The sequence below is a fragment of the Microtus ochrogaster genome, linkage group LG1, assembly GCF_000317375.1.
Source record: "Microtus ochrogaster isolate Prairie Vole_2 linkage group LG1, MicOch1.0, whole genome shotgun sequence".
Classification (NCBI taxonomy): domain Eukaryota; kingdom Metazoa; phylum Chordata; class Mammalia; order Rodentia; family Cricetidae; genus Microtus; species Microtus ochrogaster.
Window position 1 is genome coordinate 48,498,693 of NC_022027.1, and position 15,251 is coordinate 48,513,943.

At 47.9% G+C, this 15,251-nt stretch overlaps 1 protein-coding gene across 2 annotated transcripts; it reads left to right on the forward strand.

The window, feature by feature from the left end:
- Positions 1 to 1,480: 1,480 nt before the first annotated feature.
- On the forward strand, positions 1,481 to 7,837 carry Prdm8 (PR/SET domain 8). Of its 2 annotated transcripts, none has more exons than XM_005359528.3 (4): positions 1,481 to 1,640; positions 3,780 to 4,000; positions 4,853 to 5,081; positions 5,515 to 7,837. In XM_005359528.3, exons 2-4 carry the CDS (start codon positions 3,782 to 3,784, stop codon positions 7,137 to 7,139), a joined length of 2,073 nt encoding a protein of 690 aa, XP_005359585.1. In that variant the 5' UTR covers positions 1,481 to 1,640; positions 3,780 to 3,781; the 3' UTR covers positions 7,140 to 7,837. The 2 variants fall into 2 exon arrangements, with proteins under 2 accessions (XP_005359585.1, XP_026640809.1); XM_026785008.1 differs by lacking the exon at positions 1,481 to 1,640 and adding an exon at positions 2,695 to 3,062.
- The last annotated feature ends 7,414 nt before the right edge of the window (positions 7,838 to 15,251 follow it).

Consider the following 15,251-nt stretch of genomic DNA (forward strand, 5'->3'; position numbering starts at 1 on the left):
AGAGGATCATACTCTCAGCTGCTCTTTGCCGGCCCTTCACACATTCACCCTGAGAGGCAGGGACGGGGACTGTCGCCTTAAATCCTGGTCTTGCCTCTTGCCCTTTAACGAGAACACTATGCAGTTGAATTTATACCAAGCCTGACCTATTGCCCAACTGAATGCCGTGAGAGTGCGGTGTGGGAATTGAGGGATCGCCTGTGCCACTCGAAGGCCTTTTTTTTCCTTAGGAACAGAAAGCCTACCAGAGGGGGAAAAAAAAAAAAGAAAAAAAAAACAGCCGGAGAGCCCCCAGCGTCATTGTGTTGTGGCCCCTGCAGAATGGGTAAACTCTCGGGGCTGTCAAAGACCTCAAGTCATTAGCATCAGCTGCTGCTCTAAAGGACAAGCCAGCGCCTCTAAGTGGCTAGAGCACAAACGAGGCTCCCAAGACAGCCTCACTCCTGCGACTCCATCCACTCTTCCGTAGGCGGCTGCATGTGAAAAGCTCTTGAGAGACCGTCTCAGTAATAATTTTTACTTTACTTTGAACCGTCCTCTTTTACCCCGAGGTCTTAGAATCCCGCAGTTCCCATTATGGAACCCCTTGGGGACCACACAGAACACCACACAGAGGGTGAAAAGCTTTAACGCCTGAGTCCAACGACTCAGGCTCTTCCCAGCAACGCTCTCGCAGCTCATATCACTCAGGGACCCTTGTCCTGGGACCTGAAGACTACCCAAATCCCTTTAGGAGGTGTGGCAGCATTCCGGATTTATCTTTGTACCCCATCCCTTGGGGCAGGAGAGGACTAAGTGAAGTTCACACAAAGTGCACCCCCTGGTCCCCCGAATTTACACAAGGCTTCCAGCTAGGTAGGGAGAACGCTTTTTAAGAGACCGGTTGTCATCTCCTAGGCCACTAGCTTCACAGGTTAACTGCAACTCAATAGCCAGAGAAGCCCGGCGGAGGGGGGGGGGATTCTCTCACACACCCTTATTTTTTGAGGGAGGAGTGCACAACACTGAAACTCTGGGGACTTATTTGAGTAGTCCAGGCGCTGGCAATATAGCCAGTTCCTTGTCCTAGATCCTCCCAGCAAAACGGAAAAGAAGCGCTCTGCTCCTTCTGGAACCTACCTTCCAGAGCCTGAAACTGACTTTGCCACCCTAGGAGTTTCAGAATGCCCCAGCCACTGGAGGAGGCGAGCCAGGCTGCTCTTGGGGAGTCTGTGCCCCTTGGGGAAGGAGCTCAGGAATTGCCTGGCCCGGGCAGGCCGGAGAAGCTAGGCTTGCGGCAACGGAGGGAGCTTCCAGACCAGAAAGAGTTAAAGGGAGGGGACGTGGGCTGTCACGCGTCATTGGGCAGATTATGTGCAGCAAACAAAAAGTGTGTGTCTGCGTGCCAGTCAGTCATTGCATCGGGTCCATCTGTACAACTCGCCTCTTCTCTCTCTCTCTCTCTCTCTCTCTCTCTCTCTCTCTCCTCTCATCTTTCTATCTGCATCTCTCTTCTCTCTTTGGACAGAACCAACAAGACTGACACCGACCCCTCTTGACATGGAGATACACTAATGTAATAGGCAGGAAGGAACACTGGGTTGCACCCTCTCGGTTCCAGGTGGCCTTATTTGGGCGACTCGGTCCTGACCTTATTTCTGGTAAGTCTATTTGCATTGACGTGGGAGGGGGATGGGAAAAGAGCAGGTTGAGTGGAAAGAGTGAGGCAAAATTTGCCTCCTTTCTCCTCGTTATCTAGAAGATAGAAGGGAAACGATTGCTGAATGTTATCTGCACGGGCAATAAGATTATACAAAGGGAGGAGCGGGTGGGAGCACTTTACCGGAGAAGCCAGGGACTGGGGAGCTTGCGGCGGCAAGACAATGCCAGCCCCAGCCCTGAGTAGAGGGAGAGTATCAGGAAGCAGCGAGGGCAGCTACAGGGTTTTCAGCAAGTCCACCGGTCTCTAGGTTTCCCAGGGGTATCTGCGGAGGAAGAGAACCCGGGGCCTAGAGATGGGCGTCGCACTGTGAAAGGCTAGCTGGGCTCTGTCTATCGCTTATTGTGGCTGCTTTGCGTCCTGGCGGCCACCTTGGCATCACCGACCGCTATTAGCCCCGGCGCGGGACCTTTTCGCTGTATTGTTAGATAGGACTGCATTTTAATGACTGCGTCCCTGCTGTTGCCGAAGTAGTGGGCGATCTCCTGTCACAATGAAATGCTTCCGTGTAAGACACTGGCAAAAGCGGGGCGGAAATCGAGGTACGAAATGTTGGAATGCAGGCAGCTGAGGAGAGAATGGGATTCTGCCGAAAAGGAGGCAAGAGAACCTGTATTCTGTAAGGTATTTGGTCTGCAATTGGAAACCAAAAAAGAAAAAAAGAATCGAACTCATCCAGGACAGAGTATAACATCAAAACTTTCCGTTTTGTGGCTATTTCCTTATCCCTGCTGTCTGGAAAATATTCTTGCCATTTGGGTCATACGGAAGAGTGAGTAGAAAGGAGGTTGGCCAAAGTTTCAGGCATTACCTTTTAATCACTTTTGTAAGACTAATTGGTTAGTAGATGTTGATATAAAAAATACACATCAGCAATACTGTTCTTTAATGAGCTGCTAGCTGTACAAGAAAGTCACTTAGATTACATAAATACAGAGAGATCACAATGGTGAAATTACTAGGGAGAAATCAACTTAGAAGATTCATTAGATCACTTAGAAAAATGGCATGGCCAGCTAAAAGCTAGTTTAAATATCTTAGACGACTGCTTTCTTTAAGTGCTAAGTTTTGTAGGGGGTGGCCAACGGCTGAGGAAGGAAACCATCCCTGTATGACAGCTTAATAGAGAGCCCTCCACTGGGGCATTGCTTTCTAAATTGCTGCGGATTAAACAGCTGGAGGGACCACTAAGGACCATTCAAGCAGGGCTGCCCCCTCTTGCCCAAACGGGGTGGTATCCAGGGATGTGAACACTCACCAATCATGACACACTGTATTTCAGACAGGGGACACTTCAGACCTGCCCTATACCTGCTCGCTTCATGGGCCACAAGCGACTCAATCCACCCCCTTGTATAACAAGGTAACTGGGATTCATCCTCATCCATAAATAAGCATGTCGAGAAAAAAATAATTACCTCTGCTTGCTGCTTTTAATTAAAGCCTCGGAGGGACAGTGTTGGATTATGGTAATGAGCAGACATGCATCCCTTCTTGTAGGCTGCAGAGAAAGGTTAGCTGACACAGAATTAGTGGCCCTGACACTCCACTTGAAATCCATTCGCCATGCTCCGTTGTCCCCGCCGCCTGCTAAGCTAAGGCTGCTCCCCTCATTAGAAGAAAAGAAGAAATTAGATCGAGGCACCAGGTCCAGTGCACAGGAAGACAGGACTTTCCCCCAAGGGCTAGAAGTTTTGGGGGCTTTGGTATTCAATCAGAAAGAAAATCTATATATGCTGGTTAAAAAAAATACCCTCCCTTTCACTCCAAATCCTCAGTCAATGCATCCAGGAGTAATGTAGATGTGATCTAGCGTTCACACGCTCTTTATTTTCTTTTTCTCAAGCAGGAAGCGTGATCTCACGCTTCCCTTTCCAGATATTTAAAAGGAAAGAATAATACTTCGAACTTGGCTTCTTTAAAACCTGCCAGATTGTTCTGCTTTATTCTTAAAATAGGAGCGAAGTAAAAAAGCCGGCAAGTGCAAAGAAAATATGTCTAGTAGCGGAAACACTCTGCCGGGGTTCATAGCAGGAAAGGCAATAACAACTCGCTTCTTGTCCCGTGTATCTGTCTCCAGTGATGGAGGATTCAGGCATCCAGAGAGGCATGTGGGATGGAGATGCCAAGGCTGTCCAGCAATGCCTGACAGATATTTTTACCAGTGTATATACAACCTGCGACATCCCAGAGAATGCCATATTCGGGCCCTGTGTTCTGAGTCATACTTCCCTCTACGACAGCATTGCCTTCATAGCACTCAAGTCCACTGACAAGAGAACAGTTCCTTACATCTTCCGGGTAAGTCTCAGCTGTCACGGTGGAGTTGTCTGAAAGCAAGCATCCCTGTTGGGAGTAAGCAAGGAACCATCCTAAGGACAGTGAGACAGTTTGAGCAATCATAGTGAGCACTGTAAAAACTAGAAAAGACGAACTAGACTCAAATTATCAACTGATTTTCTGAGAAAATTTGACTCGAAATACTAAGGATTCGTAAATTGGTTCCAGGCAGATTAGCAGTTCCTAAATTGCTGGGGGTAGGGACCTCTCTGGCTGGGACTATTTACTAGAGAAGTACTACTCCCTAGGAGTGCTTTTACAAGTCTCCAGTATGTTTGTTTTCTAACCTGGGAAGTCTCCTCATTTTCTGAGCGTTACTTTCTTTAGTCAGGATTAGTTGGTGTTCAGAGTTTGTATTTAAATAAATGGTAATTGTTTTGGCAACCAAGCATCTTTAAATCCACGTTTGTGTTTGCAACAGGCCTCACATTTCCTAGTCTTTCTTTTTGAAGAAAACCTGTCAGTCCTTCAAACCAGGGCTAGGAAGATGGGCAGGAGTGCCATAGAATAATTTCTAAGATCCAAACTTGCTTTTTTACTTCTGAAACACACGAAATTCCCTCCATTCTGTGATGACTGAAAAAAGAAATTCTCAATCTACAAAACTAATCTATAAAACTAACTTAATGTTACAAAGGATCGTTATCTTGCCCATTGGCTGCAAATATAGGGGTGTGGTCCGACTCTGGTCAAGTTTTGTAAACTTGGGTACAGATGTTTGAAAAGAGCAAAAACCAAAAAGAAAAAGCCCTAGTTTTTCTGGTTTCTGTCTTTCACATGGACGCCCCTTCTTGTCTTTTTAAAACACTATAGGTAGACACTTCTGCAACAAATGGCTCCTCAGAAGGTCTCATGTGGCTACGGCTGGTCCAATCAGCCAGAGATAAAGAAGAACAGAACCTCGAAGCATATATAAAAAACGGACAGCTGTTTTACCGCTCTCTCCGAAGGATTGCCAAAGACGAGGAGCTACTCGTTTGGTACGGGAAAGAACTGACTGAGTTACTTTTGCTCTACCCCTCTAGATCCCACAAAATGAACGGTAGGTTGGCTTGCTACCTGCGTGTGGGTCGGTCGCTAGCGGAGGGGGGGGGGCGGCAGAAGGGAGAGAAGCGCAAGGAACAGCTGGGACAAACCCAGGCTCCTTGGCCGCACCTTGCTTCTCTTGCGCACCTCAAAGGACAGAGGCAGTTTCTGAGGTTTTTGTCTAGAATGGAGCTGGGACAGAAAGGGAAAGAAAAGTTGGGGTGCATGTGGGTTGATAAACATACTTCACCAAGTCAAGAAGAAAAGTTGCACCAAGTAGGACAATATATTCTCTCCTCGGCACTCAGCCCAGGAAGATAAAGTGGATTTATTATGGGGATGATGGTTAAATGGCCTGTGGGTAATGCTGACTAACCATGTGGTGGTGGTGGTGTGTGTGTGTGTGTGTGTTCGCGCGCGCGTGTGTGTGTTGTTTGCTCACTAAGCAGGGTCGTCCCCTTACACATGCCTGGAATGCAGCCAACGTTTCCAGTTTGAGTTCCCCTATGTGGCGCATCTGCGATTCCGCTGCCCCAAGAGACTTCATAATGCTGATGCGAATCCCCAAGACCAGCAAGGTGTCGGTGTGGGCACCAAGGACCACGTTGGAGGCGGTGGCGGTGGCAAAGAGCAGCAGCAACAACAGCAGCAGCAACAACAACAGCAGCAGCAACAGGAGGTGCCCTTGGTCCCGGGCCCCAAGTTCTGCAAAGCCGGTCCCATACACCACTACCCGGCGCCGTCCCCGGAGGCTAGCAACCAACAAGCCGCAGGTGCCGGCAGCGCCAAACCGTCCACGGACTTCCACAACCTGGCCCGGGAACTGGAAAACTCCCGGGGAGGCAGCAGCTGTTCGGCGGCCCCAAGCGTCGGCGGTGGCCGCAGCGGCCACCAGGAGGCGGAGCTGAGTCCCGACGGCGTCGCCGCTGGCGGCTGCAAAGGGAAAAGAAGGTTCCCGGAGGAGGCGGCTGCGGAGGGCGGCAGCGCCGGGTTGGCGGGTGGCCGTGCGCGCTTCTCGGAGCGGCCGCTGGCCTCCAAGGAAGAGCTGGTGTGCACCCCGCAACAGTACCGCGCCGCGGGCAGCTACTTCGGTCTGGAGGACAACGGGCGGCTCTTCGCACCACCCAGCCCGGAGACCGGCGAGGCGAAGCGCAGCGCCTTCGTGGAGGTGAAGAAGGCGGGCCGTGCGGCGGGCTTGCAGGAGGAGGCGGCGGCTGACGGCGCGGGAGGCACAGCCGAGGACCCCGACGCGGGAGGCGGCGGCGGTGGTGGTGGCGGTGGCTCGTCCACGCCCGCGGCCGCGTCGCCGGGGGTCGCCGAGAAGCTGCTGGCCCCGCGGCCCGCAGGTGCTCTGCCCGGCCGGCTGGAGGGCGGGAGCCCCGCGCGCGGTAGCGCCTTCACCTCGGTGTCGCAGATGGGCGGCAGTGGCGGCGCGGGGACCGCGGGAACAGCGGGGACCGCGGGGGGCGGTCAGGCGGCTGCATCGGACGAGCGCAAGAGCGCCTTCTCGCAGCCTGCCCGCTCCTTCTCGCAGCTGCCTCCGCTGGTCCTGGGCCAGAAGCTGGGTGCACTCGAGCCGTGCCACCCGGGCGACGGCGTGGGCCCCACCAGACTCTACCCGGCTGCAGCCGATCCGCTGGCCGTGAAGCTGCAGGGGGCCGCGGACCTGAACGGAGCCTGCGGGCCCCTGGCGAGCGGCGGCAGCGGTGGCCTGCCCAAGCAGAGCCCCTTCCTCTATGCCACCGCCTTCTGGCCCAAGAGCTCGGCCGCGGCGGCGGCAGCGGCGGCTGCAGCCGCGGGGCCCCTGCAGCTGCAACTACCCTCGGCGCTCACGCTGCTGCCACCCTCCTTCACCTCTCTGTGTCTGCCCGCGCAGAACTGGTGCGCCAAGTGCAACGCCTCCTTCCGCATGACCTCCGACCTGGTGTACCACATGCGGTCTCATCACAAAAAGGAGTATGCCATGGAACCCCTGGTGAAGCGCAGGCGGGAGGAGAAACTCAAGTGCCCCATTTGCAACGAGTCCTTCAGGGAGCGTCACCACCTCTCCAGGCACATGACCTCGCATAATTGATCAGAAGGACCCCGGCTTTTCACACGTGTACACGCACAGTCAAGCCACCTGCGGGAGCAGACATGCAAGGACATCCACCACTTCCTTGTGCCCCCAAACACTGCAACTAAACACACGCACACACAGGTCCTTCCCCTGGCCAGGGGCCTCATCATCCAAATGTTTAACTTGGGACACACACGCACACGACAGGATGGTGGGTTTTGGATCGGGTGGGTTGTTTGAGGGGGTTTTCTTTTGAATGCACGGATTTTCACTTTCTCAAAAAAACAAAGGTACATTTTAAAAAATGTCATATATTGCAACATATTGATGCATTTGCCATACGTTTCTACTTAAATTATTAAGCACTTATGGTTTAGATGTAATAACTCTATGTAAGGACAAAATTTATTTTAGATATAAAGGAATAGAGGAAGGTGAGATGCGTTCTGCATTTCCTGATGTCAGCTGTGTTCTTACAAAAATAAACAAAAGAAATAAAAAGGGGGTCACCGTTCAATTTAAGTTTCCAGGGGGAAGTGCATGTATCATGAAATGATTATGGACTTCAATGAAGAATGTCATCGATTATGTAAATATGTATTTCCTTTTAATACAAAGTGTAACTTTGTGGCAGTGAAATGGAGTCTGGATAGTTATGTGTTTCTTTTATCCCCAAAAGATTTATTAAACTTTATAGTTTATCCAGGTATGTTGGATGCTTTGTCAATAAATAACTATTTTCTTCAAAGCAAATATTTGGAACGTTTTTAAATTTTTTTTGCAGGTCCGTATGCTTTAGGTAGTTAATGTATTTCCATTGATTCCTTGAGAAGAAGCGAGGAGGCAGTAGCAGTGAGGTACCACAAAGCCTGTGTCATCTTCATTTATTTGAGCCTAAAACAGGAGTGTTGACTGTCACTTGAAAATTCTGTAGTTGAAGAGTGTTAGGCTGAGTGGCGAAGGGCAAGTCATTTAGCACTTGCCATCCAGCTAACTTACCATGGTGTCAGCATCCCTTCCAGAAGGAAGATAATACATCTTCACACATGTGACCAATTTTTGTACAGCATCTGGGAGAACAAATTTTAAAAAAGGAAACAAAAACCCACTTTGGGATCTACTAGTGATGCTTCCACCATGGAAAGTTCCTAGAACTTTCCGTTTCTGTCCTCCATTAAGGACTCCAAGGAGAATTTATCTAGTAATCAGGCTTTAAAGATCATGGTTTGATCATAGTCAGTGTGCATTAAAGGGCCCAGTTTTACTGGGAGTGATCCTGAGATGAACATACTGAAGAATCAACTGGTTCTTTATGAAAAACGTCCCTGTCCTCTACTGTCGACAATTCTCAGAGAATATCTGTGTGTGTGTCTGTGGTACGCACTGTAGCTTCTACACTAAAAGCCAAACGGCCAGTGAACCTCCTTGAGCAGCATCCTCACACCCCAGGAGCAGACTTATTTCTTCAGAGCTGGAGCCATCACACCCCTACACTCCCCCCCGCCACACACACACACACACACACACACACACTTTCACATTCTGTTGATTTCCCCCTTACCTCTAAAGGATGTTTGTGGATAGATTTCTAGTGGGATCTTCATCCAAGGTCTTCATTTCGAGACTTTCCAATAACTTTTCCCTCAAGGATTTTGAAACCTGCAGTATGTTAAGACCATCAGACAGCAAGTTGCATTTAGAGTAGGGAGCCTGGAAAGAGTAGGTGTAGGCCTAGTAAAATTATCTAGGGAGTGTGACCGAGTTTGGTGAAAAGTTGGTTGGCTTCCTTAGATCCATGTTGCTAAGATATTTCTTTGAAGCCAGTTTTCATTTTTTTTTCCCACACAGCAATTCAATGATATTATAGTCAACTTGCTCAAGATGCGGGTGAAAAGAATGGTCCAACAATCACCTCTGCTAACTTTGGGTGGGGTCATCCTCTGCCATTATCCACAACATTTGGTGTGCCTGATGTGGCCTTATTTATGTCATCTGGAGAACCAGCGGCACATCTTCTGGTGCCTTTAGATTACTTCTAGCACTCAAGAGGGGTTTTTGTGTTTTGTTTCCCAGGGAACCAAACATTTGAACCTAAAGAGAGAATTCTAGAAAAATTCTAGAAAACGGAATGGCATGAACAGGATGCTATTTAGGTGTGAATAGAAAACGGTCCTTAGGAGGCACTTGCTTCCAGTCTCTGGCAGACCCGTGCAGGGAAACTGCTCTACCACCGGAACAAACATCTACTAAAAGCCAGCAAACACAGAACATCTTGGGAACCAACTTTAAGAGGGGGAAAATGATTGAATTTGCCTTCCTGTCCTGTTCTATCTGATCCTTCTGGAACCCCCACTCTAACTTAAACAGCTTCATTATCACTGGAGATTCCAAATGGTTTGGCTGGAAAAGTTCAGCAAGCACTGCCCCTGGGAAGGGTTCTGAAGGACACAAGAAGACATGAAAGTCCCTTCGTTGTTTTCTTTGATTTGGCCATTATCTCATACATACTATCAAGCAGAAAGTAATCGCCTAGGTGATCCAGTTAGGCAGACACTTCAGTGCCGAGTTCGCTGTGTGCAGGCGGGCGGTGGTAAAGGAAGGATCCCCCAAACTAGTTTTACCACCACCCAAGGCAAACTCACTAAGGTTTTCTTTCAAACCGGCACTGTCAGCTCACTGCAATCCTTTCCCTTGTTCCAACCCCAGAAAAGAGTTTCTAGAAGTCACAGCCTCTCCTAGCTGAGGTCACTGGCTAAAGCTGTGCTAATGCCCGCACACAGCTGCGGAGGAAATAAGGTCACAGGGCCCCAAGACAAGCTGGTTCCACAAATTCCGTGCCAGGTGTCCCAAGCTTCCAGGCCTCACAGGTGGCCTGAGCTCTGAGTGCCCTGCCGAGCGCGGGGGTGGGAGGGGGTGGGGCAGGAGGAAGCAGGTCACAAAGCCAACCAGTTACTACCCGGTATTTGTTGTGTCCCAGTCCCTGGAATAATGCCTGGAAATGTTCCGACATCTGGGGTCTGAGAGTCCTTCACTCGCCTCCAAGCGTTTGCACGTGGAGGAGCCCATATGTTACAGGGCGTATTTATGGGGTGCAGCCGACACCCACAGGCCTGCACAACGGGGGAAGGGAGGCAGGAAGGGACGCATGTCTATCCGCTGGAATGTGCAGCACGGGAGAGTTAGGTCCCAGACGGATCTTATCTGGGAAAGTTCCCGATTCCTAGCAGCCTCGACTTTGTAGCCCTCATACACCTGGAGCCTGGAGAGTGACAGCCTCTGTAGGGCGGGCAGGCATAATTGTAAGCACAACACATGTGTGTAAGTGTGCTCTACGTATCCAGTCCGAATTGCGTGATGGGTCCTGTGCCGAATCTCTGAACTGTGGCTTCCTGTTTGCGATAAACTTGTCCCCGGCAGCTTATTTACCTCAGCAGGTGCTTTGACAGAGAATGTGACCTCTAATGGAAAATTGTTGAACAAGCAAGGATTAGTAGCATCCAGAAAAAGGCCAGGGAAGTGTCCTGTCTCAACAGTCCCGTCCAGATGTGCCCCATCCCCAGACCTTTCATTCCACCCCACCCCCATCTTCTCTGTTTCCAGGACTGAGGGCACTGAGCAACCTACCTCGCCTGGGTGCAGGCAGCTCTTCCAATCTTTCTATTTCTCAGTCTCGCAGTGAGCATCCTTAGGTAGGTTCTCCCCCTGACCAACATGTGCTGGAAACCCTGTTGCCCAACGGATCTGGCATGGACCTCGCGCCCAAGCTAGTTTCACCATCACCCAAGGTGAACTGGAAGGCCAGCATCTGCCTGGAGGGTTTAGTTTTCCCCTCTTTTTTCCTAGGTGGCCCAAGCTCAGGTTCTGGTATTAATAGAGCTGATTCTATGGTATCTTCTGTTTGCCTCATCCCCCACCCCTTTCTGCCACAACCTCTCTCTTAGTCTCCTAAGCTCTTGTGGAGGTTTTCCTCTGCAGGTTTATAAGGAAAGTCCCCTTGGAAGGTCTGCCCTTCAGGCAACTGGCCCAGTTCTTCACTTGGAGACTACACTGCAAATTACTTAGCCTGGGACAGGACGAGAGGGACTGACTATTCCTCTATCCCCCCCCCCCCAAAACCAACAAACCATATACCACACACTTGACATCTTATTGTCTTCCATTGAAGGTGACAGGAAAGGGATGCAGAAATGGAGGCTGCCTTAAAGCTGATCAATGTATCCACCTGAGAACTGGGCCATCTTCTCTTCCTGAGGTGGAAACCCAGGCAGGGGGCCTGAGTGAACCTTTCTAACTCCCGGGCTTAAAAGGGCTCAGAGAAGCAGAGCACAGCTTCTCCCTTTCCTCACTGTAGACAGAGAATGAAAGATTATAGAATTATGTCTAGTCTGCAGGATTTGTGGGTGGTAAAGCAACATTCTTTATAAAAGGTTTCTCTTTAATATTAGGTTGTCCAGCCTGAAGTATTGTACTTCCTCCTGATTACATAACCACCCTCTTCCAAGTTGTGTGTATACTAGAGTATCTATTTAAGTTTGCACGGGCACCTACCTATATACAAACATGTGCATTTAAGTATATGTACAAATCTATATACAAATATAATACATATTCAAGCCCATAATAGGTAGGAACTATTTTAAATAGTTTTCCTATATTGACTTGGCTTTATACTCACCACTTACTGAAGAGGATGGCAACTAAGAAGCCCTTCCTCCTGTCTCAGCCTGGTTAGCATAGCTGTCACTCTGGAAGAGATGTTTGAGTGTTTAATTGGGCATAATACAAAGAATTGTGGATTATAAGTCAGTAGCCCTACTCCAAAGTTTGTAGTTTAGCTATTTATGCTTCCATTCTAGAAAATATGCATAATACCACCTGTGGACTTATCCCATAACAATGTCTTGAAAATTAAATATAGCCATATGTGTAGAAGTTTGCCATCCTATCGTAAAATGGATGTAGCTGTTGTTGAATGGGGTAGACTTTTATTCTCTCTATTCATCTTTCTTAGCTGGTCAAGATGCTCTAATACTTTCATTAGATGTCTTTTCTGGTCTTAACTTTCTTTAATGGCCTTTGCTCATCTTACACCATAGGTGAAAGTGATCACTAGCTGATTTGGGAGGTGTATATGTACCACTTTTGGACTTCTTCTAGTGTTTCAAGCTTACATGAGAGTCACTGGGGGTGGGGGGAACCTGAGACACAAAATCAAACCAAGTCCAGGTCCATTCATTTGTAGTTTTAGTTGGCTTAGCTGTAATGGTACTAAATCGTAAGTATTTCCAGTACTTATTAATAAGTAATCACCACATGATTATAAAGATAAAAATGAACGTTACAGAATCTGAGCTGTAATATTTCCTGCCACAGACAGAGTGACCAGAAAGTAGACAAGTGGATTACTCCCCTTCCTAGGTACTATGTGACAAACAGCACCTCACTTGGAAAGCTCCGCTGTGCTAGGTACCTGAGAGAATGTTTCCCCTTAAAGATGTGACGCTGATACTCATTTACTGGTAAATATTATCCAAAAAAACCCTGCTCCAGTTTTAGATTTTCAGCACCATTTTCTATGGTTAATATTTTCAGTACTTAAAATGGACTTTGAGCCACAGGACTCTGCATCTATTATAAGTAACTCTGCTACTTCCAAACATCGAGGCCTAAAAGCATATGTTCTATTTTTCCTTTACTCCTGCTCTTTAGGGAACAGGTTCTTGGTTGAGATAGTAAAATCTTTTGTAAACAAAGAGACAATGGGCATGCAAAATTTGTCAGGTAACTGTCTGTTCTTTGTTTCTTCACTTTTCCCCAAAATGCTCATCAACAGCCAACTCTAAATGCTTTCCCTGCCCCATCTCCTGGGTTTCAGAAGAGAAACACACAAATCATTTCTATCCTTGGTGGAGTGCTCTGTGTGGATTGTTTCCAGGGTTGAAATCTGGACCAGCGCCCTAGCGCGACACCTTTCCTCTGAGGTCATCTCTGGGCAGCTGTTGCCAGTGTTACAAAACTGCACATTGCTTGTGCAACACGAGTAACCTTTTCTGTTTTGTTTTGCTTTGTTCATTTTCTAGCAAAGTTTTAAATTATTTTTGCAAAAGTATTTGATGACTTCTTTTCTCTCAAATAAAGTAAATTAAGATCTGTTTTCCCCTCTGGCAAGATGTTACACTGGTTCTTTAAGAAAGACAAATGTAGTCAAACAGCGACACCCAGCACAAAAATCCATGGAAGCCACAGGACGGCTTAGTTTGCTGCTTCTCTAGGCTCAAAAGAGGGTAGGAGAAAGAAAATAAAGGGAATTCGACTCCAGAGTCCACCCTAGAAAGATTCAAGGTAGCATTCTGGGAGGGCAATTAATGTTTCCGCTGAAATGCTTTCAAGGAGAGTGCAATCTAACTACTGGCTTTAGAAAGGAGACTAGACAGGGCTAAGTAATGAGTGTGTGAAAACTTACCTCCAGGGAGGTTTAATCTGCTGGTGAAATCCCATCTCCAAAACCCCCATGTTCCACTGCTCACACCTTTAAGCTTTTTAAAATCTTCCTTTCTCCCTTTCCTCCCTCGAGCAAAGAGGTAGCCTCCGAAATCCCCACTAGTGGGAATATTTGCTGAGATGAAAGTTTCAGCCTATACACTAGACTTTGACAAACGTCGCCTGATCTTTCTCTACTTAGTCTCTAATTTTGGAACATCTAGATGAAGACGAAGCATTGGTATGTGGAGGTACCTCTCCACCTAGGGTGATAATGCTTCCAAACCAGAGGTATTTGATTTTGAGGCTCTGGCTTTTTAAGCCTCCAAACATGCCTAAACCGAAGACCAGGAAAGACATTTAGAAAACGTAGCTTTCAAAACTCAAATTCCACACCCAGTAAAGAATGGCAGGATAAAGCAAGTCTCATCAGGTTGTATGATTGCTAGCAGCTCACATCTGAGTTTCTTAAATCCTTCGAATAGTCAAAATACGTTCACTTTTAACAACACAGGTATGGGGGTTGGAATTTTATCCATCAATGTAAATTGACATGCATATGTATCTTACCAACTTTCTTCCTCAGGAGATCAACGGCTTCCTTTTGCATACATTCCAAGAGAAGCTGCTGCTTTATTACGCTATTATGGCCCATGTTTGGATACAGAATCTTCCTGCATAGCCCTGTTGGAGGAAGGCTGCTTGTTGGTTCCCAGTTGCCCAGACTCCCGAAATAATCACACAGAAACTATATTATTTAAAACACCACTTGGCCCCTTAGCTCTAGCTTCTTATTCCAAACTCTTACATATTAATTTAGCCCATCTCCCTTAATCTGTGTATCACTATGTAGCAGTGGCTCACCGGCTAAAGTTCTGGCATCTGTCTCCAGTGGGGCTACAGGCTTTTCTCTAACTCCGCCTTCCTTCTCCTGGCATTCAGCTTAGTTTTCCCCACCTAACTCTGTTTCCCCATAGCTCTGCTATAGGCCCAAAGCAGTTCCTTTATTAACCAGTGGTAATCACAGCATACAAAGGGGAAATCCCACATCATAGTCCAAGCTGGCAGCTCAAAACTCCTCTTGCTTCATTTTTGCAAATGCTGAGATGGTAACCATGGATCACTCTCCTAGGTGGGAGGAGAGATCTAAGCTTCAAGAATGCATAGTTTCAGAGTGCCTGCCATCTTAGCTTTCTATAGAAGCTTCCTCAAAGTCGCAAGATACTGCCAACTAGAAAATCGAATAAAGGTGCAGAAGGAGGGAACCTTTGATATGAAACCACAGTCTCCCTGACTCCATAGGGAGAAGACGGAAAATGAAGGCAATTTCCACAAGATTTTCATCCTTAAAATTCTTATCACCATTATTATTTTTTTTACATTTATCTATAGTGCAGGAGCACAGGTATGTGCTACATGTGCATGTGCGTGTGTGTGTGCGTGTGTGCATTTGTGCATTGTATGTGCAAGTCAGAGGAGTCAGAGCTCTCCTTCTACAACGTGGGCACTGAGGATCAAACTCTGGCCAAAAGGCTTGGTTGCAAGCACCTTTACTCCCTGAGTCATCCCCCCAGCCCAAAGAATTTTCATTTTGAAAAATAGGCATTAGCGCCAGCGATGGTGGCGCACGCCTTTAATCCCAGCACT

Excerpts from the sequence above, each read along its gene's own strand:
- Prdm8 (XM_005359528.3), top strand. The coding sequence starts at position 3,782 with ATGGAGGATTCAGGCATCCAGAGAGGCATGTGGGATGGAGATGCCAAG. Across the intron at positions 4,001-4,852 it reads CAGTTCCTTACATCTTCCGG|GTAGACACTTCTGCAACAAA; the intron begins GTAAGTCTCAGC and ends AAAACACTATAG. Across the intron at positions 5,082-5,514 it reads TAGATCCCACAAAATGAACG|GGTCGTCCCCTTACACATGC; the intron begins GTAGGTTGGCTT and ends CTCACTAAGCAG.